Below are 26,565 nucleotides of genomic sequence, written 5' to 3' on the forward strand. Positions count from 1 at the left end.
ATACTCTGATAATATGTATCTCACATATTTAGTAGAAGCTTAAAAGCTTTCCAACCTAATGATGAAATGTCTTACATTTAAGAACATAGGTACACTCAGGTTTAAGTTTTCTGGTAGGGAAACAATTCACTTAAGCCTTGATTGTCCAAGCATGGATCATTACTTCATCCATTCATTCATTTTTCTCAAGAGCTTTTTATTAAATTGCCCAGGAATATTTATATATTTTTAATGATAAATACAGGTAACAATATTTTTATGTATGATTATGCTTTTCTTTTTTTTTTTTTTTTGAGACGGAGTCTTGCTCTGTCGCCCAGGCTGGAGTGCAATGGCCGGATCTTAGCTCACTGCAAGCTCCGCCTCCCGGGTTTATGCCATTCTCCTGCCTTAGCCTCCCGAGTAGCTGGGACTACAGGCGCCCGCCACCTCGCCCAGCTAGTTTTTTTGTATTTTTTTAGTAGAGACGGGGTTTCACCGTGTTAGCCAGGATGGTCTCGATCTCCTGACCTCGTGATCCGCCCGTCTCGGCCTCCCAAAGTGCTGGGATTACAGGCTTGAGCCACCGCACCCGGCCATGATTATGCAGTTTTAAAAATTCGATGTGATTTTTCCCTCTCAGGTTTATAAAAATTTACTTAAAAATTTCTACCATTGACAATTTATAGCTTTATTGATGTTATAATTTATGACTATAATGTGGAATAATTCAGCTGATTAACATGTTATCACCTCAAATACTTGTCATTTTTTGTGGTGAGAACATTTAAGATTTATTCATAGCAATTTTGAATGTACAATATGCTTTTATTAACTACATTCACACACTGTGCATTGGATAATTGTTTTTGTAAATTTTCTAGTAATGGTTTAAATGAAATATTTTGATAATAAGGTAACTTAACTTTAATGCAGGTGTTTATAGATTTATAGTGATGGATTATATAATAAGGATTCACCTCAATTTACAGTCTAATTTGGAAGTATTCTCTACATCAACATATTTAAATAACTTTACATAAATGTAATTTCAAAAAAGTTAGAAAGTTGACTTTTAATTTATGGAATACAATGATTGCTAAATCAAAGGCAGCCTGGAGGTTCACAGTTGGAAGGACTAAGGAATCAGGCTCTATTTGCCTGTGGCCTTTACACAGATGCTTTTAGCTGTCTGATCTGTGGGAACTTGGAATTGCAATCAAATGACTTAACCAGAGGGCAGGGCTGAACGTGAGAGCAGCTCTACCTTGGCCTGCTTGCTCAGGCGGGCCACTTCTGCCTTCAAGCCATCAGAAGTGACGTGCTCCTCCTCTACCAGTTGTTGGAGTTGCGTCTTCTCATCCTTGAGAGCTTTAATTTGTTCTTTCAAAGACTGAATCTGCTTCTCATAGTCTTGTGTTTTCAGTTCAAAACTTTTTTCAAGAAGCCTAGGCAGCAAAAGAAGAAAATAATTTAGAGCTGAGCGTGGTGGCTCAAACCTGTAATCCCAGCACTTTGGGAGGCCAAGGCGGGCGGATCCCTTGAGCCCAGGAGTTCGAGACCAGCCTGGGCAACAAGAGAGACCCCCATCTCCACTAAAAATACAAAAATTAGCCGGGTGTGGTGGCGCACGCCTGTAGTCCCAGCTACCCAGGAGGCTGAGGTGGGTGAATCGCTTGAGCCCAGGAGGTCCAGGCTGCAGTGAGCTGAGATCGTGCCACTGAACTTCAACCTGGATGACAGAGTGAGACCCTCCCCACAACACCCCCCACCCCCCCAAAAAAAGGAAAAGAAAATAATTTAGAATTGTTTCTACAGTCTTTACTTTGAATTAGAATACATCATTTTGAAAACAACAAGAGGAAACAAGTTAATTAGGACCTACTGTGACAGTTCCAGCAGATAATGGCCTTATTTTTAGCAAACTGTTTCCTCTTCCCTTAGGTTAAAGGCAACTTCTTACACCTCCTGATCTGAAAGGTGTAGCTTTACAAAGATCACGCGCAGGGGACACTGGATAGGGAGCCTGAACTTAAAATACACACTGGTTGTTGGGACACTGTATTCCCAATCCCCCAGGGTTCCATGCAGTCCCCTGGAAGGGCCATTTTCCCTCAGAGAATACGTTGGCGTGCTCTGCGAAGTCCTGACTCCTTCCTCGTTCCAAGGATCCTGCTGGGAGTTTGTTTGATCCTAAACAATAGAGCTATCTGATATGTCCAGGTGTCTAGTCCTTCAAAAATTCTAGAATAAATGGCAGCAAATCCAGGTGCCCAAAAGTGCGTGTAAATCCAACTGCTCTAGAAGGTTGCTCAATTAAAAATTTGATGATTAACTAAGAAAATAATTGAAAAGAGATACATAACCTAGACAAGCCCAACACAGCCCACAGGGGCCCTGAAGCAGTGCCAGAAGCTCTGAGTTTACTAAATCATTCTACTTGCTGAGCTGTCATCTCAGTTCCTTTTATAACTTGCTTTTATAGCACAAAGGGAAAAACTCTGAGAAAGAGAGCCACATTCCCAATAAAGTTGTTTGATTTCTTTTTTATAGATTTTATTTATTTATTTATTTACTTTTGAGACGGAGTTTTCTCTTACCCAGGCTGGAGTGAAGTGGCGCAATCTCAGCTCACTGCAACCTCCACCGCCCCCCCCGCCCCCGGGTTCAAATGATTCTCCTGCCTCAGCCTCCCGAGTAGCTGGGATTATGAGGTGCCATCACTACACCCAGCTAATGTTTGTATTTTTAGTAGAGAGGGGTTTTGCCATGTTGGCCAGGCTCGTCTCAAAATCCTGACCTCAGGTGATCTGCGCCTGCCTTGGCCTCCCAAAGTGCTGGGATTACAGGCGTGAGCCACTGCACATCGCCTCTTTTTTCTACAGATATTAACAAACTTTGTTTCCAGGTTTTTAAAAAAACTGCAGGGCTCCCAAGAGGCCAGTAAAATGCCTTTGAAAAAGAAAACTGCAACCAGAAGTCTTCCTTTTTTTTTTACAAGGTCTGTCACCCAGGTTGGAGTGTAGTGGCGCGATCTCAGCTCACTGCAACCTCCGCCTCCCGGGTTCAAGCAATTCTCCTGCCTCAGCCTCCCGCATAGCTGGGATTATAGGCATCTGCCACCACGCCCGGCTAATTTTTGTATTTTTAGTAGAGATGGGGTTTCATCACATTGGCTAGGCTGGTCTCAAACTCCTGACCTCAGGTGATCTGTCCGCCTAGGCCTCCCAAAGTGCTGGGATTACAAGCATGAGCCACTACACCTGGCCCAGAAGTCTTATGTGAAAAGTATCTTAGACCCACAGACTGAGCTGGTCAGGAGGGTGCTCACAGACTGCAAGCCTCTTGGAGCCTCCTGAGAATTGTGACAGGGGCCAAGAATTCCCCACTTGGCTGACCAAGGGCTAAACCAAGCTACAGATGAGTGCTAACGAGGAAGCAGAACACGGGCCTAGAGAGGGTAAAGAGTTTTACTCCCTTCACTGGCCTGCCTTGCCCTGACCCAGTTAGGACTGCAAACAGCCCAAAATGACCTGGCCTCAGCCTGGCTCCCCAAACCCCCAGCTTGAAATGATCACTCCCAAGTGGTCCCTGCACGTGGGCAGATGCCAAGAGCCGAGCTCTTCTCCTCACATTAAACACTCATCGACAATTATATTTTTCTAGGTAAATGAGTTAATTAGACATATTTAAAAACTGATGGAGGATCATGAAACACTTCATATATTTGTTAACTCCTGGAGCGATTCTGGGATATTCCCTCCTCTCTTTAGAATCCTATTTCCTCACCCAGACCCAGGCTGTCCTGCTCACTGCTTGGGAAAGTTTTGTATCCTACCACCACAGGCAGACCTGAGCTTTCTAGCCCCCAAAAGAGATGTGCCAAGAATGTTCTATCTCTTTCCAGCACCCTGCCATGCACCCCAACTTTGAGATCTAAAAACCTTTGATGACTTAAGAGAAGGGAAGCCCAGATTGGAGTCCTTGGAGGTTAGCAAAGGGCTTGCTATTGAGATAGGAAAGGTAGGCTGGTACAGTACAAGGTCAGGCACCTGCCTTAATCTCTGTGAGGTGCGTTATTTACCTTATCTCTTGGAGTAAAAGACAAACTAACAAGTACAATAGGTGGGGAAGGAAGGGAGGGAGGTTTACTTCCTAGGCAAGAATCTTAATGCTTGGATTTGGTGGAAGTTGAAGGTGGTGGTAGTCTCTGAATTTTGCACTCTTTGCTATAAAGTAAAAAAAAGAAAAGAAAGAAAGAGAAAAGAAAGAAAAGGAGGAGAGGAAGGGAAGGAAGGAAGGAAAGGAAGGAAGGGAGGGAGGGAGGGAAAGAGAAAGAGAGAAAGGGAGGAAGGGAGGAAGGAAGGAAGGAAGGAAGGAAGGGAGGGAGGGAGGGAGGGAGGGAGGGAGGGAGGGAGGAAGGAAGGAAGGAAGGAAGGAAGGAAGGAAGGAAGGAAGGAAGGAAAGAGAGAGAGAGAGAGAGAGAAAGAGAAAGAAAGTAATTAGTTCCTGGTGGTCCACTGTGCCCACCCAGCAGAAGCTTTATGGACTACTCTAGAATGTGTTCAGTATCTGATAGTACACATTGTGGAACTTAGCTCTCATAAATCTCTAATCTCTAAAAATAGTCACACCCCACTTTCTTGTATCTGTGATCTCCTATATCACAGATAGTCACACCCCACTTGCTTGTATCTGTGATCTCCTATATCACAGATAGTCACACCCCACTTGCTTGTATCTGTGATCTCCTATATGCAAACTGAGATGGAAAATATAAAACAGCACAGAGAGAAGAAAGAAAGTAGCTTTAAGGCAAACTAGATTCCATACATTCTTTGCCGTTCTTCCTTTTGTACATCATCAAAGAGCTGCTTGGTGAGGTTGTCCATTTTTTCTGTAAAAAGAGAATGCTTTTTGAGATATGTCTGCCAAATCAATGCCTTGATTGTTTCATGTTATGTTTAAGAAAGTGAGAATATCAGGACAATCATGTGATGTTTATTATTAACAGGACTTACAATGAGAGTATAGATCATTTTTTATAAACAAGAAATATGGATGAGGGGGTTTCAAAATAATAATTCTCACAAATTTGTCAAGTTGGAATTATCAATAAATAGTTTCATTTATAGTACTTTTATTGGTCTGTTATTTATTAAAATAGATATATTGGCTTTGAGACAATGAATATCATTAAAAATAAATAGAAACCATTTGGGAAGAAAATGATCCATTTGTGACAAGGTTTCTCAGTCTTGGCATTATTGCTACTATGGGCTGGATAATTCTTTCCTGTGGAGAGGGGGCTGCCCATCCCTGGCTTCTACCCTCTAGAAGCCAGTAGCACCTCTGCTCCAGTTGTGACAACCCAAATTGGTTCCAGACATTGCCAAATGTCTGGGGGTGAGGCAGCAGCAAAGCTGAGAACCACTCATCTGTGACAACCAAGAAAATAATTCAATGTCTGGGAAAGAGGAAGTACAAAAAGGCAGCTGTTAACACTGAAATACAAGAGTTGCAAACACAAAGTCTGCAGGCCGAGGGGCAGGACATTCCATGGCTGTGACAACCCCACATTCCCAACACACCCGTATGCCACAGGGATCATCAAAATGGGAGAAAGGCAATGCAGCCTCTCAAACGGCAATGCTCCTGTTTGCACTGAGCTGACATCTCATCCTTGAGCTCTACCTCACCTCTGAGCCCCGCCCCAGAAGGAGTCCTCGGGGTGCAGTGTCGATAGCGATTCTCCAAATTACTTTTTTTTTTAAGCCAACAGTTTAATAGTTTGTCTAACATAGTGCCAAATGTTTCTGAATCAAAATGACTGCTTCAGAACGTTGTAAGGCAGCCAGGAAATACTGGGGAAAATGCTCAAGCTTTAATTTAGAAGCCAACACGTTTGATATAACTTCAATTTTCAATTAACCAAAAGCACTGGCTTTAATTCTAGTGCTTACCATCTTGGGCCATTTGCAGATGGGCTAAAGAAGCTGCTCGAATGTGATTTACTTCTCAAGGGGAACGGGATTATGTCCATGTTAAGTCAGAATCTCAAAAAGGGGAAACAGCATTTGATAGCATCTCTGGGTCTTAGGTCACAAGCATAGGTAAAGGTTGGTGTTGTTCACAAAACACTGTTTGCCAGGAGGGGGGAGGCGCACAGGATAAGCAGTTTATAAATACTACGTTGAAAGTTTTCATGGGCTTTTTGGAAGAGGATATAAAATTACTCATCCAAACATGACATGGTCTCAGAAACATAATTTTCAGGTTATATTCCTGAGAATTTAAATGCCTTTGTGGGAAATTCTACTTGAAATTGGGAGGAAAAAACCCACAACCACCACCCAAGAGGAGTGTGCTGTAATAAAAAGGGTGGAGATGGGGAAACCCTTTCCTAACTCAGGTTCAAGGTTTACTCCCGGACCTCTGACATGCTCCTGTTCATCTCTGACATTCGCATGGCTCCGGTGCCCACACCATCAGCCCTACAGAGATGGGGTGGAGGGCACACACTACCTGGAACAGGAGGGCACAGCCTTTCCTGCCCCAGTGCCCTGGTGTCAGGTTGTTTACTCCCTCTTCACCAACATTCGCTCCTCCCACTCTCTGCTCTGAACTCCCAGGGCTCTGCGCTCCTCTGGGTCCCATGGTATCCACCATCTGCTGGGCCGGAGGTGTGTGTAGAATCCCCAGGCCTGAACCCTCGTGCTCCTGCTGCCCCCATGTTGGAGCTCAAGGAAGAGATCCCTAGGCAAGATCACTGACAGTGGTGATTTAAACTATCTGGTCAGGGACCGCCAGGCTCTGTTGCCTGTTGCCTTTTCTGGGATACAGCAAGCAAGTATTGTCAAGTTGAATTTGAGCTAAAAAGCTCAAATGTATAGAGCTAGGCTAAGCATAGCTGTTCCACACCCCTAAAGGAAGTGATACCTACTGGTTCCAGGGTCTGCCCTTCACTCAGGGCAGGACAGTAGCAGAGGACATGGATATTACTTAGGCTAAGTAACTCTGACAGATCTGAATTTTTTCTGCAAATCTTTGGTGAGCACCAAACATGACCGCAGCATTACTCTGACTGCACATCAGGATTACCATAAAAGTTTTCTAAAATTAGATGTCTGAACCACCTCTGACACCACTACACACCCATGTGCACACACAGACACACACCCATTTCCTGATGCAAAAGCTCTGGGCTCATGGTCCGACCATCTGCACTTTGCAAAGGGCCCAGGAAGTTCTCAGGCACAGAGAGGAATTGCTGTGCTGTCTGACACCAGACGGAAATAAAACAGACGAATCTGTAGGGCAAAGTTACCACGACTTAAATATGGCTATTCCTTGTGAGCAAAAATTGTCTCACTAAACTAAGTGTACACCAGAGACCCCTGGTTCTAAAACTGGTCACCCCAGTATTGTTTCCTGAGTGACTACATCAGTGACTGTCTGGATTTGTGCCCCCCGAGCTTTACCTTTCAACTCTTCAGTCTTCTCTTGGAGCTTCAGCTGTATTTGGTCTTTCTGTGTTTCCAGTTCTGAATTATGCTTTTGAAGCTTTGCCAACTTCTAGCAGACGGAAGGGGGAAAAACAAACTTTTTTGAAAACCTCACTTCAAGCTGTCACCATTGCCTTTCTTGGCAAAAAGATGTATATTCTTAAATTAGTTTATTTTTTCTCAGCTCCTGTCCATAGATAACAGCTAGCACCAGCCCACTGTAGGATGCTGCCATTAGTTTCACATGCAAGGGCTCAACATGACTTCAAAGGTGACACTATTCCCGACCTGGCCAGCAAGGGCTGAAACAAGGAGAAAGGACACATCCAAGACCTCCTCAATGTCAGGGACATACCTCTTCCTTTTGCTGAGCTTCTCAATAGCCAGGGGACTTTATATATCGAATATGCTATGATTACGCAGTTGATGGCGTAAAGGGATTCACACTTTGCAACTGTTATGACTCAGGAAGGATGTGTGAGCGCAGCAGAATTCCTATCATTTCGGCTTCTCCTGGTAAGGTGTCTGCTGGGCTGGCAGCAGGCCCGTGGTGCTGACTGATGGTGACTGGCAGCTGGCGATGCCCACGGCAGCAGTGTTGGTGCACCCAGCACCGGGGCATGGGGAGGGCAAAGAGATGTCTTCTGGGCCTCCAATCCACCAACCCTGGGTGCTAGGACTTTGAAAATGCAGCAGAGGCCGGGTGCAGTGGCTCACGCCTGTAATCCCTGCACTTTGGGAGGTCAAGCGGGGGTGGATCACTGGAGGTCAGGAGTTCGAGACCAGCCTGGCCAACACGGTGAAACCCCCACCTCTATTAAAAATACAAAAAATTAGCCAGGTGTTGTGGTGTGTGCCTGTAATCCCAGCTACTCCTTGGGAGGCTGAGGAAGGAGAATTGCTTGAACCCGGGAGGCGGAGGTTGCAGTGGGCCGCAATTGTGCCACTACACTGCACTCCAGCCTGGGTAACACAGCGAGACTCTGTCTAAAAAAAAAAAAAAAAAAAAAAACCCAAACTGCAGCCGAGTGGATGGTAATAAAGATCACCTTCTTGGAACACACTAGCTCACACTTTTGCAGGGACTCACCATAGGCATTTGGCTAACTTATTTCATCTGACCATTTTATTCTCACAAAATTCTGTCAATCTCTTGTTATTCTCATTTTATATAGGAGGAAACTAAAATTCCTTATGGTAGGCATTTGGCTAAAGTATTTCATCTGATGATTTTATTCTCATAACAATTCTGTCAGTCCTTTTTTGTTATTCTCATTTTTTTACATGAGGAAACTAAAATTCAGAAAGGGTAAGGGACTTTAGCCAAGGCTGCCCAGCCAAAGGCAAGATTTCAATCTAGGGCATCTGGCTTTTACGCTGACTGCTGTTTTCACTATACCAGAGATGAAAACCCTACTCTAGCTTCGCATCGCTGTTCAGGGGAAGATGTTTCCAGGGCATAGACCTTAAGGACAAGTGAGAGGAGACCAAGGTCATCCTGGAAGAAAGGGAAGCAGCCAGCCAGGGCTCTTTGGGCCTATCATCACTTTGCAAAACTCGAAAGAGAAAACCTATGTTGCATTTCTCTCATTATTAACCCCCTCCCTTCCCCTAGACTCTAATCCTCTGATCTCGCTCTTCCTAAAATGTAGGCTCCCGTTGGTAATGGAAGTTGATAGCAAAATCTGATTTGCTCTGCAGAAATCCACTTCATAGGAAAAGCCTGCAGCGCTCATCTTTTCCACAGAGAGTCCACGTATTTCCATCCCGTCTCACATGCCCGCAGCTGACCTCTTCCACGGCATCCCTGTATCTCTTCCCCTTCTCCTCATAATTTCGCCTGTGGGCGGCTGCTCTTTCTAGTTCTACTTCCAGCTTCTGAATCTTTTCCACATCCCCAGCTCGAAGAGCAGCCAGGCTGGTCAGCTTCTCCACCAGCCCATGGTTTTCTTTGTTCTAGAGAAAAGAAAATTCAGATGTTTAGAGGTTTATCCAAGCAAAGATGCTGTTCCATTTAATTCTCATAGCCTTTGACATGGCATCCAAATTTGAGAGGTTGCTTTACGCTGATCACACTTATCACTGCACTGACATTTGTTACCATCTTCTCTGTGGTGAAACAGTATGGCAGATCTTGCTGGGTCCATGTCTTCCCAAACTGGTGGCTATTTTAATGTGAGAAGTTTCCAATTCTGGCGAACCAGGACAACCTTAGTGTTACAGGCTGAACTGTGCCCCCCAAAATTCATTTGTTGAAGTCCTAACCCCTGAACTTAGGAATATCGCTGTTTTGAAGACAGGGTCTTTAGAGAGGGAATTAAGGTAAAACCAGCCCTCAGGGTGAGCCCTAGTCCAATATGATTGGCATCCTTAGAAGAAAAGGGGATTAAGACACAGACACAGGCATGGAGGGAAGATCACGTGAAGACAGACAGAAGTGGCAGCCATCTACAAGCTAAGGAGAGAGGCCTTAGAAGAAACCAACCCTGCCAAAACCTTGATATGGGACCTCCAGCCTCCAAAATTGTAAGACAGTAAATTTCTGTTGTTTAAGCCACCCAGTCAGTGATACTTTGCTATGACAGTCCTAGCAAACTAACATACCTAGGACAGAGCTCAGGCAGCGTCAGGACTCCCACCAGGCATTGCTCCTGGCCAGCCGCAGCTATTTTTAAGTGTTATTCTGCACAAGCTGTGTAGCATGCAGGCCTGTTACACAACAGCACACTGAGGGAAACCCCATCAGACGCCAAGTCTACTTGTTCACCCACTCACCTTTTCGTTCAGGACCCCTGTGGTACAGCTTAGGGTTAAGTTTAAAGCCCTAAGTTTAAATCCTTAGGAGAGCCTCAGGATTAGTGGAGACAGGCCTGGGAGTGAGTTTTACGGATCTGGACACTGTGTGTTCCATAGCATATGGATGTTCTCTTTTCTTTTTTGTTTTTTGAGATGGAGTCTTGCTCTCTGTTGCCCAGGCTGGAGTGCAGTGGTGCAATGTCGGCTCACTGCAAGCTCTACCTCCCAGGTTCACGCCATTCTCCTGCCTCAGCCTCCTGAGTAGCTGGGACTACAGGTGCCCGCCACAACACCCGGCTAATTTTTTGTATTTTTAGTAGAGCCAGGGTTTCACTGTGTTAGCCAGGATGGTCTCGATCTCCTGACCTCGTGATCCACCTGCCTTAGCCTCCCAAAGTGCTGGGATTACAGGCGTGAGCCACCGTGCCCAGCTGCATGTTTCTTTTGTTTTTCTTGAGATGGAGTTTTGCTCTTGTTGCCCAGGCTGGAGTGCAGTGGCGTGATCTTGGCTCACCGCAACCTCTGCCTCCCGGGTTCAAGTGATTCTCCTGCCTCAGCCTCCCGAGTAGCTGGGATTACAGGCATGAATCACCACGCCCAGCTAATTTTGTACTTTTAGTAGAGATGGGATTTCACAATGTTGGTCAGGCTGGTCTCCAAGTCCTGACCTCAGGTGATCCGCCCCCCCATGGCCTCCCAAAGTGCTGGGATTACAGGCGTGAGCCAACACGCCTGGCCTTGGATGTTTCTTTTCATACCAGTGGGAATGGTATGGGGAGTCTTCCCAAACTAGGCAGGGCTGCAGCTAGACCCTAAGGCACCTGTGGGAAATGAGAAATGGCAGCTCCTCTGAGCTGATGTCATCCCAAGGCAGCACGCTTGGCATGCAGACAGCATCTCTGAGCAAATGAGGAGCTACCTTTGCCTCAAGGCAACACAGCTTCGCACAGGGACACCTGCCTTGGCAAGTGCAGCCAGGCTGGACTCAGCCCCACCTGCCCTGAGGTAGGCATACTTGCGCAGTATATAACCTACACCACCACAGGCAGCAACCCTTTACAGCGTATGTCTGTTTCCTAGCTCAGGTGGTCCACTGTAAGCTGAACCTCCTAACATGGGCATACATTTTAATGGCACAGCTAAGGAACTGCTCCAGAACAAACTACAGCCATGTAAGAAAAAGTAAATGTAAAAGATGCACTAGGAGCACCTACCTGATCTTCCAGCTTTTTCTGCAAACGCTGGACCCTGTAAGTAAGCTGAATATTGAGCACGAATCGTCGGATACTCTGGAATCTGCGTCTGGCCAGCCACGCCCGTGCGTATTTCTGCAGGATCACAGCCTTGTGTTCCTCCAGCATCTTTAAAACAAGGTTTTGTGAAATATAAACTGGACCCCAACTGCTTCTCTAAAACAGTCTTACTATTGTTGGTAAAAAAAAGGTATGAGAAATCCGTGTCCCGAGAAAGTGGTCTCTGCCATAACTTTTTTTCTTTTCTTTTTCTTTTTTCTTTTTTGGAGAGACTAGTTATTTCAAAAAGATACTTGTCATATTCAGCATCAAAACAGTTGCATTAGGGTCGGGTTTATGGCTCACACCTATAATCCCAGTGCTTTGGGAGGCCCAGGAGGGAAGATCACTTGAGGCCAGGAGTTCAAGACCAGCCTAGGCAACATAGCAATACCTTATCTCTGCAAAAAAATTTTAAAAATTAGCCAGGGGTAGTGGCATGTACCTGTAGTCCTAGCTACTCAGGAGGCTGAGGCATGAGGATCCCTTTAACCCAGGAGCTCAAGACCAGCCTTGGCAACACAAAGAGACTCATTCTCTACCAAAAAAAAAAAAAAGAAAGAAAAATTAGCTGGGCATGGTGGCTCACGCCTGTGGTCCCAGCTACTCAGGAGGCCGAGATGGGAGGATTGCTTGAGGCTGGGAGGCTGAGGCTGCAGTGAGCCATGATTGTGCCACTGCACTCCAGCCTGAGCAATAGAGTGAGACTTGTCTCAAAAATAAATACTTTTTCTTTTTTAAAAAGGTGATTCCAGGAGTTAGCCAGAAAGAAACCCCCAAAATATACTGTTCAGGTTTTCAGCTTTAAGGTGTCTTTGGACAACTTTATTTTTTCATCAGAAGTGACCAAATTAAGACTGTGAAATCTCTGAGACCAAACTTTTGTCCTATCTCAACCCCTTTCCCATCCACTCACACGATGGATCATGCATCCCTTACGTTGAAGTGAACACTTACTGCTCTCCTGCCTCCTTGAAAGAAAGAAAATTATGTTTTTGCCATATGAAACTCATCTCATCACCCTTTTCTGGGTCTAAAGCTGCTCCCTCTAAGAGAGCCATCTCATTGTGCTTTGTATTAGTGCTGGAGAAATCTTGAATAGCGTATGTGGAAAACTTGTTCAATTTTATATTACTTTGAATTTGTTTCTTTGGAGTTGGGTACCCTGGCCATTTCATCAGGCTGTGAGAGCTCTCTACAGTCTGTGGGGTGGCAGTGTGCTGAAGTTTTTTTTTTTTTTTTTTTTTTTTTTTTTTTTTTTTGAGATGGAGTCTCGCTCTGTCGCCCAGGCTGGAGTGCAGTGGCACGATCTTGGTTCACTGCAAGCTCTGCCTCCCGGGTTCACGCCATTCTCCTGCCTCAGCCTCCTGAGTAGCTGGGACTACAGGTGCCCGCCACCACACCTGGCTAATTTTTTGTATTTTTAGTAGAGATGGGGTTTCACCGTGTTAGCCAGGATGGTCTCGATCTCCTGACCTTGTGATCCGCCCGCCTCGGCCTCCCAAAGTGCTGAGATTTACAGGCTTGAGCCACCGCGCCCGGCCAGTGTGCTGATCTTTTAAGTGTCTTTCCCCACCCAGTCTCTGCTTTAGGTAAGGTCTGTTAGGTGCAAATTATTGGCTTAAAATGTACTTTCCTTTGGTGTGGTCTCTTTGGGGCCAATTGGGAGAAAGAGAAAACAACAGTACAACTGGTGTGTGTGTGTGTGCGCGCGCGCGTGTGTGCGTGAGAGAGAGAGAGACCGGGTCTCCCTCTGTTGCCCACGCAGGCTGGAGTATACTGGCATGATCATAGCTCACTGCAGCCTCGAACTCCTGGGCTCAAGGAATCCTCCCATTTCAGCTCCCTGATGTCCAGTTGGGACTACAGGCCTGAGCCACAGCACCTGGAAGAATCTCCTCTCTGGCTTGGCTGACACTTTGTACAAAGTGAGGTTGCCCACAGTGGAGTCTTTCCCTGGCCCGTTTTGTTCTCAGTAAGGAAGGTCCATACACCCTCCCCTCCTCTAGAGAGAGGTTGGCCTTACCTTTCGATACCTCCTCCTTGCCAGGAATCCTCGGGTGTAGGCCTGGATGGTGATGGTGGCCACGCGAATCAGCTGATACAGATTGCGAACAAGATACCCGCGGCAGTGCTTCTGAATGATTATGGCTGCCCAGGCTTCTTTTAAGGCCACTGCAGTAATAGCTTTCCTTGGTTAACAAGGATGAAGAGTGAGTCTGTTATCCACAGAGCATCAACTTCCATCACACAGCTGCAAGCTTGGCTAGCATGTGTTTAGTAAGGAAGGTTCAAATATTTTGCACCTCTCCATGTTAAACTCTGTGAGCGGTTTTTTTATTCTAATGACTACTTGAGGCCAGTCCCCAGTTCCCTCTCCTTGAAGAACCACATGGGAACTTCCACACGCTTCCCATTCAGGCCAATCGATTCGCCTCCACTCAGGTACCCACAGAGACCACGACGAGACCGTGCACTGGCGCTGCACTTGCTCATTCACGTCCTCATTCATTCATGGGAGACATCGGGCTGGAGGCTCCAGATCAGGGCTGGCGAACGATGGCTACCACCTGTCCTTACCAAGCTTTACTGAAACACAGCCATATCTACTATTTACGTATCACCCATGGCTGCTTTCATGCCTCAGCAGCAGGAAAGACTGTAAGACCCCACTGCCTTAAATAGTGATCATCTGGTCCTTTCCAGAAAAAGTTTGTTGCCCCTGTCTAAATGACTAGAGGTGAAGATAATGTTCTTGCCTTTAGAATTTACAACCTCACATACAGAAAGACTAATAAATGGCCAAGAAAAAAGAAAAATAAAATGCCAACTAACTAGATCTGTAAGTGAGAGAGGAAAAAACAGTTATTCTGCTTGGGGAAGGCTAATACGTGAACCAGCCCATGATGGAGTAGGATGTCTGTACACAGCGAAGGCTGGAAAAGGCTTTCAGGATGAGGGACCAGCATGAGTAAAGGCATGGAGGCTCTGCAGTGCCTGAAATATTGAAAAAAGGAGTTTGTTTGGAATCACTAGAATAAGATGGATGAAGAAAATTAGACGTCAATGAGGTTAGAAAAATAGATGGGCACCATTTGTTATTTTAAAAACATATTTGTTGAACACCTTCTATGACAGCCACCATGCTAGGTCCAGGTATGGATGACCAGACAAGTGTGGCCCCTGCCCTCATGGAGCTTCCATTCTTATGAATGCACCCAGGCTATGGAGGCCTTTGAATATCACGTCAGAGACTGAATGCTAATCTGTAGGAAACAAGGGCCTTAAAGGCAGGTGCAGGCCAGTGGCTCAACCAGGCTCTGATGTAGGAAGATGGGAAGGAGGTGGGAGGTGGAGCACGGTGCCATCAGAGTACAAGGCAGGTGATGCTGTGAGCTAAACTGGGGGCAGGAGTGGGACGGAATGAATGGGACAGGCAAGAGGCCAGCAGGGCAGGATGATCAGGCCCTGGTGAGCCCCAAATAGGAAGCGAGCATAGCCTTGGCAGGGAAGATAACTGTGGTTTCCTTCCCCAGAGACTGCTGTTATCAACTGGGCCCAGAAGCACAGGAGGGCGAGCCAGCCCAGCCGTGTGTCACACCACGCTGGTCATGCAGAGAAGGCCAGAGGCTGCCACTGGTCTCCTCCAGCTCAGGAAGAAGTCAGGCTTGCAGATGCAGCCTGACCCTAAACACCGGCCTTCTCAAGCATCCTCACAGCATCCCAAGTAGGGGCAGGGCAGGCAGAGAGAAACACAGAGTTTATCTAGGGGCACCCTGGTCTCGTGCTTTCCAGCAGGTACACCAAAGCCCTAGAAGTCCCGAAACGACCGTGGTCCTTCAGTGGGCTGGCAGGGTCATGTGGACTCTCAGGACCCCTCAAGGCAGGTGGGATCAGTACAGCTGGTGGATCGCCCTCCCCTCAGCCCTTGGCTTGGCTGGGGCTGCTGTGGTCTTCCTGCTCAGGGGTTCTGCGATTGGTTTGCTGCCACGCCTTGCCAGGGACCCCCTCTGCCATGGTGCACCCCACCTGTTGCTGGCAGGTTGATCGCTGGCTATTCTTGACATCTGTCCTTTGGATCTTCACTTGGGCCTTGCTGGCCTTAGGCATTTTCAGTTCCCACAAGAAAGGGGCCCCGGGCCTCTCCCTGAGCTTCCAGAACCCTGACTCTCCTTAGTAACACTCTCACCAGGGCTTCCTCCCTGCAGGGCCCTGGGTGTCGGCTCACCACATAGATACCAGGCACAGCCAGCACTACTGCCCCTGAGAGATGAACCTTTCTTGCCCCAGTGCTCATGGCCACCAAGGGGACCCCTGCACATCTGCACCCTGGTCACAAGAGAAGGGTCCCTTGTCCTTGATGGGTCCTCCCCCTGGAGATAATCAGCACAGAAAGCCCCACAGTTCCACATGTGTTCCTTGATTCCAACGCACCTCACAGTTTGCTGACCCCGGAAGTACTGCTGGATTATCAGGGCGGCTCGTCTCTCCCGGAGGAATTTTTTCCTGTGGAGCCAGCCACGAATGTGCTTTTGTATCACAACACAACTCTGCCTCAGTTTATCCAATCGAAGTTTCTCTAAATAAGCCACTTGTCCTGCTCTGAAGAAAATTTTGGTTTTACCAAACTGGTACTGATTAGAATCCTGGAAGAGAAAAATGATATAGCTAGAATTAAAATCTTTCAGATTTTCTATAGTACAGTATTTGGAAAAGACCTTTAGGGATTCAAAGGTGCCAGAAATATTGTGATTTTGACATTTAAGGCAGAAAAACTCACATCGTGATCTAGAAATGTATACTTTGAGTTGTTTGTTTAAAGTCACCCTGGAGGGAGAAATGGGACTTAGGCTGAGGAATCCATCTGTGGTGAGAAGGGGGGTGTCATTTGTGGCGATTCTCAGTTGGGCTGCTGGAGAACCTCAGCCGTTCACTCGTGGTCTCTACATCAGAGTAGAAGAAACCGGGGAAGTTTGGTTTTCTGTCTTCATTTTGGGTTCTCTTCACCATCCCTTTTGCTGGACCTTGTAACTTCCCATCTCCTTCCCATCACAACTCATCACTGCAGCAATGATGTCAATCCACACTGGGTACCATGCCTGGAGCCCATGTGGCTTGACGACAACCCCAGCTGACCATATCCTATAAGCCTGGTCCACAGAGGACTGGGTTAGATCGTGGGAGAGCAAAGCAGGACACAAGGACACTGGGGAGGCCAGGGTTCGGATGTGGGTCCCTAACAGGGACTCATGGCCCACTGAACGCTCTGCTGCGGTCTCCTCAGCAGACAGATGCTCCGGGCACATTTTCTCTCCTCTCAGGTGTTCATGATTACAGTCCTGAGCGTCCGAGACAAAGATAAAACAGCATGTTTGGGAGACGTGCTTCCAGGAAGGAGACCACGATCGCAGGAGGTGGGGAAACTGACCTGAATGAGTCTGTGTAAAACCGCCTTGCACACCTCCTTTTTATCGCTGAACGAAAGCTCTTGCTTGGTCATGAGAATGCCGTATCGACTGTAGAACTCGATGTATGTCCACCTGGAAAATCAAAGGGGATCAAAGCCAGGCGTGTCAGAGGAAGCGCGTTGTGTCTGGGGATGCCACTGCCTTACCTGCCACTGTTGTCACAGGGCGGGGGTGGTGGAATCTGTCCTGAGGATAAAGGCACTGATCTTTGATACCCTGCCTGCCTGGGACACTACCAAGACCACCCTGAGCACAACTGTCTGCCCCAGCAGTCGTGCTCCTTCTCCCAGTCAGCGTCTTCCCCAGCACACCGGGCAGGCAGCGGGGTCGCCACCAGCAGCCGAGATGCAGTCATGGGGCGAGGAGGTGGTGGTGGCCTCCGTCCCCCACAAAGCCTATTTCTCAGTCTCTTCTGGACTTCCACAGGGCAGTGGGAAAATCTTCGGGGCACTTGACAGAAGCCAAAAGTGTTTGACAAAAATCATGGCAGCCATGTCCTTGGTTCTCAGCATAGCTCTGAAGTTGGCTACTTTTCCCCTCAAAACAAGGATGGACAACATACCTGGAAGGGTAGCTCTGTGCACTAATGCGAATCGTTTCTAAAACACCGCAGGCTCGCAGCTGCTGAACAATTCTTTTGGAGTCAAATCTTAAAAAAGACAATGTTATCATGTGTTAAGCCAACGTAACTGCTCAACATGCCCATAAGTAGGCACAGCAGACCTGCCTAGACTGTGACCCTGTGCCAGGTACCCAGCAGATACTTAGTACGTTTCTATTGCATGACCAAGAAAAATAGCACCTCTGCAAAACAGTCCAGAAAGGTGCAGTGGGATATAAAGGAGCAGCTGACTCTGATGGAGGTGGCAGGGAGAAGGCCTTGAGGGAACCGGCCTTTGAGTTGAGCTTCAAACAACCAAGTGGAAAGAAATGTGCTAGCTCGCCTGGCCCAAGCACCCACTGATGCTTGAATTTCCTCTACAAAACACCCAACAGGTGGCTCTGCAGCTTAGGTCTCACCCATCTGGTGACCCACGGACACACTCACCACCTCCGTAGACAGCTCATCCCCCTTTAGGCACCTCTTTCAGCTCTAGTAAGCTACAAGGGACTCGTTACATCTTATATTCACAGGCATTGGGTCTCCTCCGTGGGGTCCCAGAGAGCAAGCCTAATGCCTCATGCCATCACGTGTGGGGACAAATCTTCCGACCTTCCACGATCTTCTACAAACACACATACTCATTCTTCTTTTAATCAAGTAACAGGTTCTGGCTCAGTTGCAAAAACTTTAGTTGTAGAAGATTCTTTCAAATCTAGCCCTTTTGCTGAGCCCTGGAGATGAGGGGGTTTAACCAGAGGGGCTGAGCTAACATTTTATGTAAAGGGCAGCATTGTTCTAAATCACTAAAAAAACCCAGACACAGGGTGAATCTCAAGACAACTGGAAGCAAATTCTCGAACTTTATGGCAGCAACTGCCTCCCCGCATCTTCACTGTGAGTTGCATAAGAACACTTACTCGAAGGGTAACTTCTCATCATTTGGCTTGATGCATCGAACATAGTGGGGCGTTGTCGCATTGAGGGTCTCCATGAGCAAGTACAGAGAGCTGCGGAACTACGAAACAAAGCTAGAGATCAAACATGGCTCTGAAATAATTTCTGCTTATATCACGGTAAAACACAGCCCAACCTTGTTAAGTTACTCAATAGGAAGAAAAGTTAACCTCACGTATAAACACCTTTTATGAAAGGTTTCAGTCCATGACTATGGTTTATCAGCATGTCCTACCGTTCTGGACAAAACACTAATACTCCCAGACAGCAGAGAACTGAATAAACCATGTTATTGTGCAAAAGTGTGGTTCGCTCCAGTGCGTGCTGCCTTGGAGGCGGAAGTATGACGACGATGAACTTTTTGCAGTGGAGTGCATGTTAGACTGGAAGAGCCCCAGCATCCATCCATGTCCAGGCCTGGAATGTAGGTCCTCTGAGTGCCCTGGCTCCCCAGGGCCTGGCCCTACCTTTAGAACCCTCACTCTCAAACACCTTCTCAGTACCTTGCTCCCAACTGTGGTCCGGAAATGCTTGCTGTTTGGCTTGATGACTTCCTTTGCAGATTTAACTGTAATCATTGAACCAAAAGGAGAAGGAGAAGCTGGATTTTCTTGAAAAAAGTTGGCACAGAGATGAAACTGGAAGGAACAGAGAGGATCTCAATGTCCAAAAACAACTATCCACAGTCCTCACTCATACAAGCCACATAAACGGTGACAACAACCCAGCTAAACTAGTGGGCAGTGAACAACCTCATCAACGTCTACAGCCAAATCTCAATTCCACAAGAGGACTGTCTTCCCTAGGGATGGCCCATGGCTTCTTTCCCAGGAATGGGAACAGAGAAGAAAAGTGTGTGAATATCTGTATGTGGGTATCACTCTAAGTGTCAGAAAGTGGAAACATCTACTATTCTCACCTCCGTGCCTGGCTCACTCTGTGTCTCCACCTGCAATCTCCTCCCTCCTACTCCACATTCTCATCCCTGCAAATCCAAACCCTACCCATGAATCTCTTAAAATATTTTCCAGCCCCACCCCCTTCACAATGAATGAACGAATCCCAACTTCTCTGAACCGTCTTCATCTTGTATTTGTACCTCTTTAAAAGCACTTACTACCTTCTGCTTTATATCAGTTATTTCTTTAAATGTCTTATCTTCTCTCAGAGTGAATTTCATATTTTGTTTTGTTTGGAGACAGGGTCTTGCTCTGTTGCCCAGGCTAGAGTGCAGTGGTGCAATCATGGCTCACTGCAGCCTCTACCTCCCAGGGCCAAGCAGTCTTCCCCACCTCAGCCTCCCAAGTACCTGGGACTACAGGCATGTCACCACTCCCTGCTAACATTTTTTGTATTTTTAGAAGAGATGGGGTCTTGCCTTTTTGGCTAGGATGGTCTCAAACCTCTGGCCTCAAGCAATCCACCCACCTCTGCCTCCCAAAGTGTTGGGATTACAGGTGTGAGCCACCACGTCTGGTTGGAATTGTGATTTTTTAATGGTTCTATTAGCTGTCCTTCCTGTCATCTGCATGTTTGATTTCTGATTTTGCATGTAGTAGATTTATAGTAGTTATCTTTTTGTAACTGTGAGCTACAAGTTACCACTGTCCAGAGAGTTTACACACACACACACACACTCTCTCTCTCATTACTCTTTCCTTATGTACATCTAGATCCATGTCAATTATATAACACTTTCAGTTACCACTAGGACTTTACAGACCTTGCTTGCTCTCAGGATTTCAACCAGCATGTCATAGACGGTGTCTCTGTTTTTCTCCAGGAAACCTTCACATTTATACTCTACCTATACAGAGGAAGCAATTAATTATTCCCAAAGAGGCCAAAGAATACAGGCTCTAAGCACAAGTTTCATCTCTTTTTAAAGAAAGATTAATAAAAAGGCTATAGAGGCGCCCTTACAAAAATAGGTCTGTTTTCTGTGCGTCACCACAGCAGCCCCATTATGTATAAGCTGGGAGTATGTCTTCTCTCCTACCACCTGGATCTCTCACCTGCCTGCTGATCACTCTGCACTCACCTGTCAGCTCCCTCTGGCCACAGGGGTCCCGTTGCTCCCTGCGGTATGTGCAGTTCATACAAGAACACCTGACTTAGGTCTCCCTTTGGCTTTGAAGCCACCAGGAGGAGGAAAAAGCTTAGTGGTGTTCACTGGGTTCAAACAGACATTGTTTCCTAAATCAACATTAATGTGGTAGAAAGGATAGAAGCAGGTTTAGAGTTGGTAAACGTTCGCACTGCTTGAATCTGGCTTGGAAAACTTCTCCATGCTGCCCTTTCTGATGAGTAAGGCTTCTCGAATCCCTCAAACCATGGCATATCAGGGTGGCTGCTTAAACATTCAACCTCTCTAGTTTATGCCTCTGGATTGTATATCTTAATATGTGATAATATATTTTTCATAAATTAAAAACATATATTAAAATTAATTTTAAAAATTGACAATGAGGAAATAGGGGAGAGTGCTGGAATCTGGAGGCAGAGGGTTCCTGGGCATGGCCTCTGCTTTGTACCCCAGGCAAGGAAGTATCCTTGCCGGTAGGTTAAGATCCAGGAACACCGGCTGTTTGTAAACGCTTCTTTGTGAATGAAGTACCTGGATTGTTGTACAAATTCTTCCAGAATGGTGGTGTGAGCCACTAGGACAGACAGGCAAAGGTGGCAAATATAGAGCTGTCCTGGTCCGGGCCAGCATCTGTGGGGACAGTGTCACAGGCAGCTGGTGCCTCTGTTGGGGACTCTGGGACCAAGGGAAGATGTGCTGAGTGCCTACATCTAAGCTCAGCTGCCTTGCATTCAATAGGACCTGATTTCCCTGGCCAGTGAGACTGAAAACCTCATCTAACCCCACAGTGTGTGTGGGTTCTTCCCACCAATCGATCCACAGTCCAGCCCAAACGCTGCCTAGTTCTGCGAAGGGAGACTTCCTGGAAGTGGCAGGTGAGAGAATTTACATGTACAGAAACTACATCCTATAAAGAGAGACCCTTGAAAGTGCTTTTTATGGAGTCTGGTCTTTCCCCCCCCGACCCCTCCCTTTTCCCATGGGACCAGAACCCTGACATTATAAGACAATAGCTAGAAAATATAATTTAACATATGATCATTCATTTCATAGGCATCTTTTCAGGAGCCCGTCTGAAAAAGTCTAAGCACTAAAAACTTAACTTTTTTTTTTTTTTTTTTGAGACAGGGTCTCACTCTGTCAGCCAGGCTGGAGTGCAGTGGCGTGATCTCGGCTCAATGCAATCTCCACCTCCCAGGTTCCAGCAATTTTCCTGCCTCAGTCACCTGAGTGGCTCGGATTACAGGTGCGTGCCACCATGCCTGGCTAATTTTTGTATTTTTTAGTAGAGACAAGGTTTCACCATGTTGGCCAGACTGGTCTCAGATTCCTGGCCTCAAGCGATTCACTCGCCTCAGCCTCCCAAAGTGCTGGGATTACAGGTGTGAGCCACTGCACCCGGCCAATCCTATATTTTAATATTTTACAGTCCTCTGCGAGCACACAAAGGTGATCACAGCTTTCCAGGTTGCTGTCCCCTCCCTCCACCATCAGGTCACTCGGGAGTGACCAGCTCTGACTCACAGCACCAGCCTCTACAATAAACACAGACAAGCACAAGTCATTCCCGTGAGCCCTGGCACTGGGCCAGGCTACCAAGGCAACACCCAACCAGGACATGGGAGGAGGTAGGAGCTCCCTTAAGGAAGGAAAACAAATAAGGATGTGCATTTAGGACAGGTGGTTATGGCACTTTTTTCCTTCTGTTTTCTAAGCTTTCTATAACGCGATTTTAACAAAAATTTTTCATTTCAGACAAGTAACATCTGCTTAGCAAAAAGAAAAAGGAGACATATAAAGAAGAAAAAAGACACAAAAGATGAAAAAAAGCACGAAGATAACCCATCAACATCGTGAATTAACCTATGTTGCCATTGTAATATAGTCCAGTTTAATCAAACAGAACTTCAGAAAAAGATACAGCTTTCATCATAGCAAAGAATTACGCTGTCTTCATTATCACAATTTCATACAGAAAATAAACTGGTAAGAGGTTAACGAATTCACAGTAAATTCAAAATCAGAAGTGAGGTCTTCTAACAACACATTCGTCTTTAAAGTAGTACAGTTGAAACTCATGTATGTCATCATAAAAACAAATCAGGAACTGTTAAACACACACTTATCAAAGCTACATGTTAAGTGTGACCTGAATCTGACCAGAAACATTCCCGGCCTGCCTACTCCTTCCGGAGGCTGTGCGGGTTCTGGGGTCGACAGCATTGCTGGAGACCTTCACAGTACCTTATCAGCAAAGTGCTGGATGACAAAGGATGTGTTCGACATTCTAGGCTTTTCAAACAAAGGGTTCTTGTTGACAAAATTATTATACAGCTTTTGAAGCCAGTTTTCATCAGTTCCATGTGGCAACTGGAAAACAAAAACACACCAACTAGCAAGTAAGAAAACTAGAGATTCATACAGGCGAGGAAAAGCACTAATTCTAAGAAACCAAGGTGATTTGGCACCTTGGTGAACTGCTCTCAATTACAGGCTTTTATTTATTTATGAGATGGAGTCTGGCTCTTCCACCCAGGCTGGAGTGCAACGGCGCCATCTCAGTCCACGGCAACCTCTGCCTCCTGGGTTCAAGTGATTCTCCTGCCTCAGCCTCCCAAGTAGCTGGGATTACAAGTGCCTGCCACCACGCCAGGCTAATTTTTGTATTTTTAGTAGAGACAGGGTTTCACAATGTTGGCCAGGCTGGTCTCCAACTCCTAAACTCAGGTGATCTGCCCACCTTGGCCTCCCCAAAGTGCTGGGGTTACAGGCATTAGCCACTGTGCCTGGCCTTAGAGGCTTTTAAAAAAGCAACTTTAGGCATCAATTTGTCCTTGAGCTTAATCTTTAAAGCACTTTAAAAATTATTAATTGACAAATAACAATTACATATATGTGTGGGGTATTTGAGGTGATATTTTAATGGATACATCAATGTCCCTTTAAAGAACAAAACTTTAAAAAGAAATGGTCGCACAATGACTTTAGAATGAATAATTTTATTTCTTTTTTTTTTTTTTTTGAGACGGAGTCTCGCTCTGTCGCCCAGGCTGGAGCGCAGTGGCGCTATCTCGGCTCACTGCAAACTCCGCCTCCCGGGTTTACACCATTCTCCTGCCTCAGCCTCCCGAGTAGCTGGGACTACAGACGCCTGCCACCTTGACCAGCTAGTTTTTTTTTTTTGTATTTTTTAGTAGAGACGGGGTTTCACCGTGTTAGCCAGGATGGTCTCGATCTCCTGACCTCGTGATCCGCCCGTCTCGGCCTCCCAAAGTGCTGGGATTACAGGCTTGAGCCACGGGGCCTGGCCGAAGAATTTTATTTCTAAAAAAATAGGCGGTATTTTATTTCTTCCCAAAGAAGTCTAAAGGTTCAGGAAAAAAATAGTGTGGGTTCCATTACATGAACATGACCTTAATTCACGGGTGAATGGGAAAAGGCTGGCACCTGAATAGAGAGTCCTCCCCTTCCCTTGCCTCAGGAAAATAGTTTTTCTGATTTTACTTCCTAATTAACTCACTCCTTGAAATAAGAGCATACCTCCTTGTACTAAGCTAGTTGCAAAATTTGTTCTTGATATATGTGATTGTTTTTTTTTTTTGAGACGGAAACCCTGTCTCTACTAAAAACACAAAAATTGGCCAGGCACAGTGACGCCTGTAATCCTAGCACTTTGGGAGGCTGAGGCGGGCGGATCACGAGGTCAGGAGATCGAGACCATCCTGGCTAACAGGGTGAAACCCTGTCTCTACTAAAAATACAAAAAATTAGCTGGGCATCGTGGCGGGCACCTGTAGTCCCAGCTACTTGGGAGGCTGAGGCAGGAGAATGGCATGAACCCAGGAGGCAGAGCTTGCAGTGAGCCAAGATACACCACTGCACTCCAGCCTGGGAGACAGTGAGACTCCATCTCAAAAAAAAAAAAAAAGAAAAAAGAAAAAATTAACCAGGCATGGCTGGGCATGGTGGCTCAAGCCTGTAATCCTAGCACTTTGGGAGACTGAGGCAGGTGGATCATGAGGTCAGAAGTTTGAGACAAGCCTGACCAACACAGTGAAACCCCATCTCTACTAAAAATACAAAAATTAGCTGGGCGTGGTGGTGTGCACCTGTAATCCCAGTTACTCAAGAGGCTGAGGCAGGAGAATCGCTTGAATCCGGGAGGCGGAGGTTGCAGTGAGCCGAGATCACACCACTGCACGCCAGCCTGGGCAACAGAGTGAGACTCCGTCTCAAAAAAAAAAAAATTAGCTGGACCTGGTGGTGGGCGCCTATAATTCCAGCTACTCCAGAGGCTGAGACAGGAGAATCGCTTGAACTCAGGAAGTGGAGGTTGCAGTGAGCTGAGATCATACCACTGCACTCCAGCCTGGGTGACAGAGCAAGACTCCATCTCAAAAAAAACAAAAACAAAAACAAAACCCAAAAAACAATCCTTTAACCCCGAAACCTTATTAATCCTCTCTCGGGGATTATCTGTTCTTGTGCCCCCACGAGAGACACTGCCAGGCTGGCCGACTTCAGGGTTTCCCAGAGGGAAATGGTAAGAAGAAAACTCCTAGAGAGCTCTTCCGGTGAATCATACGATGTTGATTTTTCAGATATAGCTGATGACTCACAAGAATCAGGATGTAAAAGAAAACTCAATTGTTATTAGTCACCGACAACTTGAGTGGAGTCACTTGCTGTTTCCATGCATGTTTCTACATACACCTTGGGACAGCCTCCATGCTGGACGTTACCTAAGAGGTGGTGCAGCTCCCCAGGGGTGGTTTACACACACTGAGGGCAAAAGGCCCAGTGGGCCCTCTGGGGTCCCTGCTGTGGATGCTGTCCCAGCATTAATATCCACCCAATCAACTGGGTAAACATCAGGATTTTACAAGCACACTTCAAAAAAACTGCTTTGCAAAATGCTCATCTGTTAATACTTAAAAGTTGAAAAAAACAATTATTCTTAAAAGATACCAAACATTCTTCATCCAGTAACTCCAGAATTCCCATTTTTGCTTCAATCAGGTCAATAACCGGTTGATTGTCATAGAAATCTATCAGCGTCCAAGGGATATCTTCCTTCATGTATTCTTCTTGTTCCAGTTTGAAGACATGCTGGGAATTCAAAGTTAATACAGAAAGTAAAACAGAATATTAAAATGTGTTTCCAAAGAGCAGGACGTAAGCATTTGGAAAACATAAATGGTTGATCTGTAATATTTATGTTTAAACAGGAAGCCCCTGAAGTATGGACAAGGCCCACACTATGATCAATACCACTGAGTTCCTAAAGTGGGTCTAGCTGTCATCCTCCCACCTAGTCTGAGTGGGTCTCCACCTCCCAGGACATGGCTTGGGCCAGCCTGTGTCACCACCAGCACCACATGGTACTCAGTGTGGTCCTACAGCCCCTTCCTGCTAGGAGCTATTCAAGGACAAATCTAGTCTCTTTGGCCTAATGCAGCCTGGCTGGGTGGAGCCAACCTACCTGAGAATGCTAGTTGCAGGGCCAGTGAGAGAAGCTCACTGCTTAGAGATCTTTGTGCACTACTTATTTGGGCTGTAGGGGTATCAGGGAGGCTTCCCAGAGGATGTACTCAGGCCTACCATGGAGGATGAAAGAAAGTTTGGCTGGCAGGTGGTGAGGTGTGGTGAGGTATGGTGAGGTGGGGTGGGGTCGGTAGGGCATCAAGAACAAAAGCCTCCCATGGAGAATCCCAATGGGAACCGCACAAAAGCTCAATGGGTGCTTGAGAAACGCACCTCAAGCAGGTTAGAAAGTACAGGAGGACAGCAGGCAATGAGGTGGCAAAGAATGGCAGAGTCAGATCATCCGAGACCTTCACACCCTCCCTAGAGAATTCTGGGCCTATGGCCTTTTTCTAGG

The 26,565-nt window shown here is 46.4% G+C and overlaps 1 protein-coding gene across 2 annotated transcripts in view; it reads right to left on the reverse strand.

Annotated features, from left to right (window-relative positions):
• MYO5C (myosin VC) overlaps positions 1-26,565 on the reverse strand; it is a 107,678-nt gene that overhangs the window by 40,892 nt on the left and 40,221 nt on the right. The window contains exons 12-26 of one of the 2 annotated variants that reach the window (XM_030930653.1): positions 25,653-25,793; positions 22,929-23,054; positions 21,216-21,314; positions 20,322-20,405; positions 19,102-19,236; positions 18,562-18,659; positions 17,603-17,689; positions 17,001-17,112; positions 16,007-16,218; positions 13,599-13,764; positions 11,495-11,641; positions 9,276-9,440; positions 7,461-7,554; positions 4,813-4,876; positions 1,247-1,427 (exon numbers count right to left, since the gene is read on the reverse strand). In XM_030930653.1, coding sequence (XP_030786513.1) covers positions 1,247-1,427; positions 4,813-4,876; positions 7,461-7,554; positions 9,276-9,440; positions 11,495-11,641; positions 13,599-13,764; positions 16,007-16,218; positions 17,001-17,112; positions 17,603-17,689; positions 18,562-18,659; positions 19,102-19,236; positions 20,322-20,405; positions 21,216-21,314; positions 22,929-23,054; positions 25,653-25,793 — 1,911 coding nt within the window. The remainder of the gene's footprint in view (positions 1-1,246; positions 1,428-4,812; positions 4,877-7,460; positions 7,555-9,275; positions 9,441-11,494; positions 11,642-13,598; positions 13,765-16,006; positions 16,219-17,000; positions 17,113-17,602; positions 17,690-18,561; positions 18,660-19,101; positions 19,237-20,321; positions 20,406-21,215; positions 21,315-22,928; positions 23,055-25,652; positions 25,794-26,565) is intronic. The other variant, XM_010361389.2, reaches the window with a different exon arrangement.

Source organism: Rhinopithecus roxellana, chromosome 5, assembly GCF_007565055.1.
Source record: "Rhinopithecus roxellana isolate Shanxi Qingling chromosome 5, ASM756505v1, whole genome shotgun sequence".
Classification (NCBI taxonomy): domain Eukaryota; kingdom Metazoa; phylum Chordata; class Mammalia; order Primates; family Cercopithecidae; genus Rhinopithecus; species Rhinopithecus roxellana.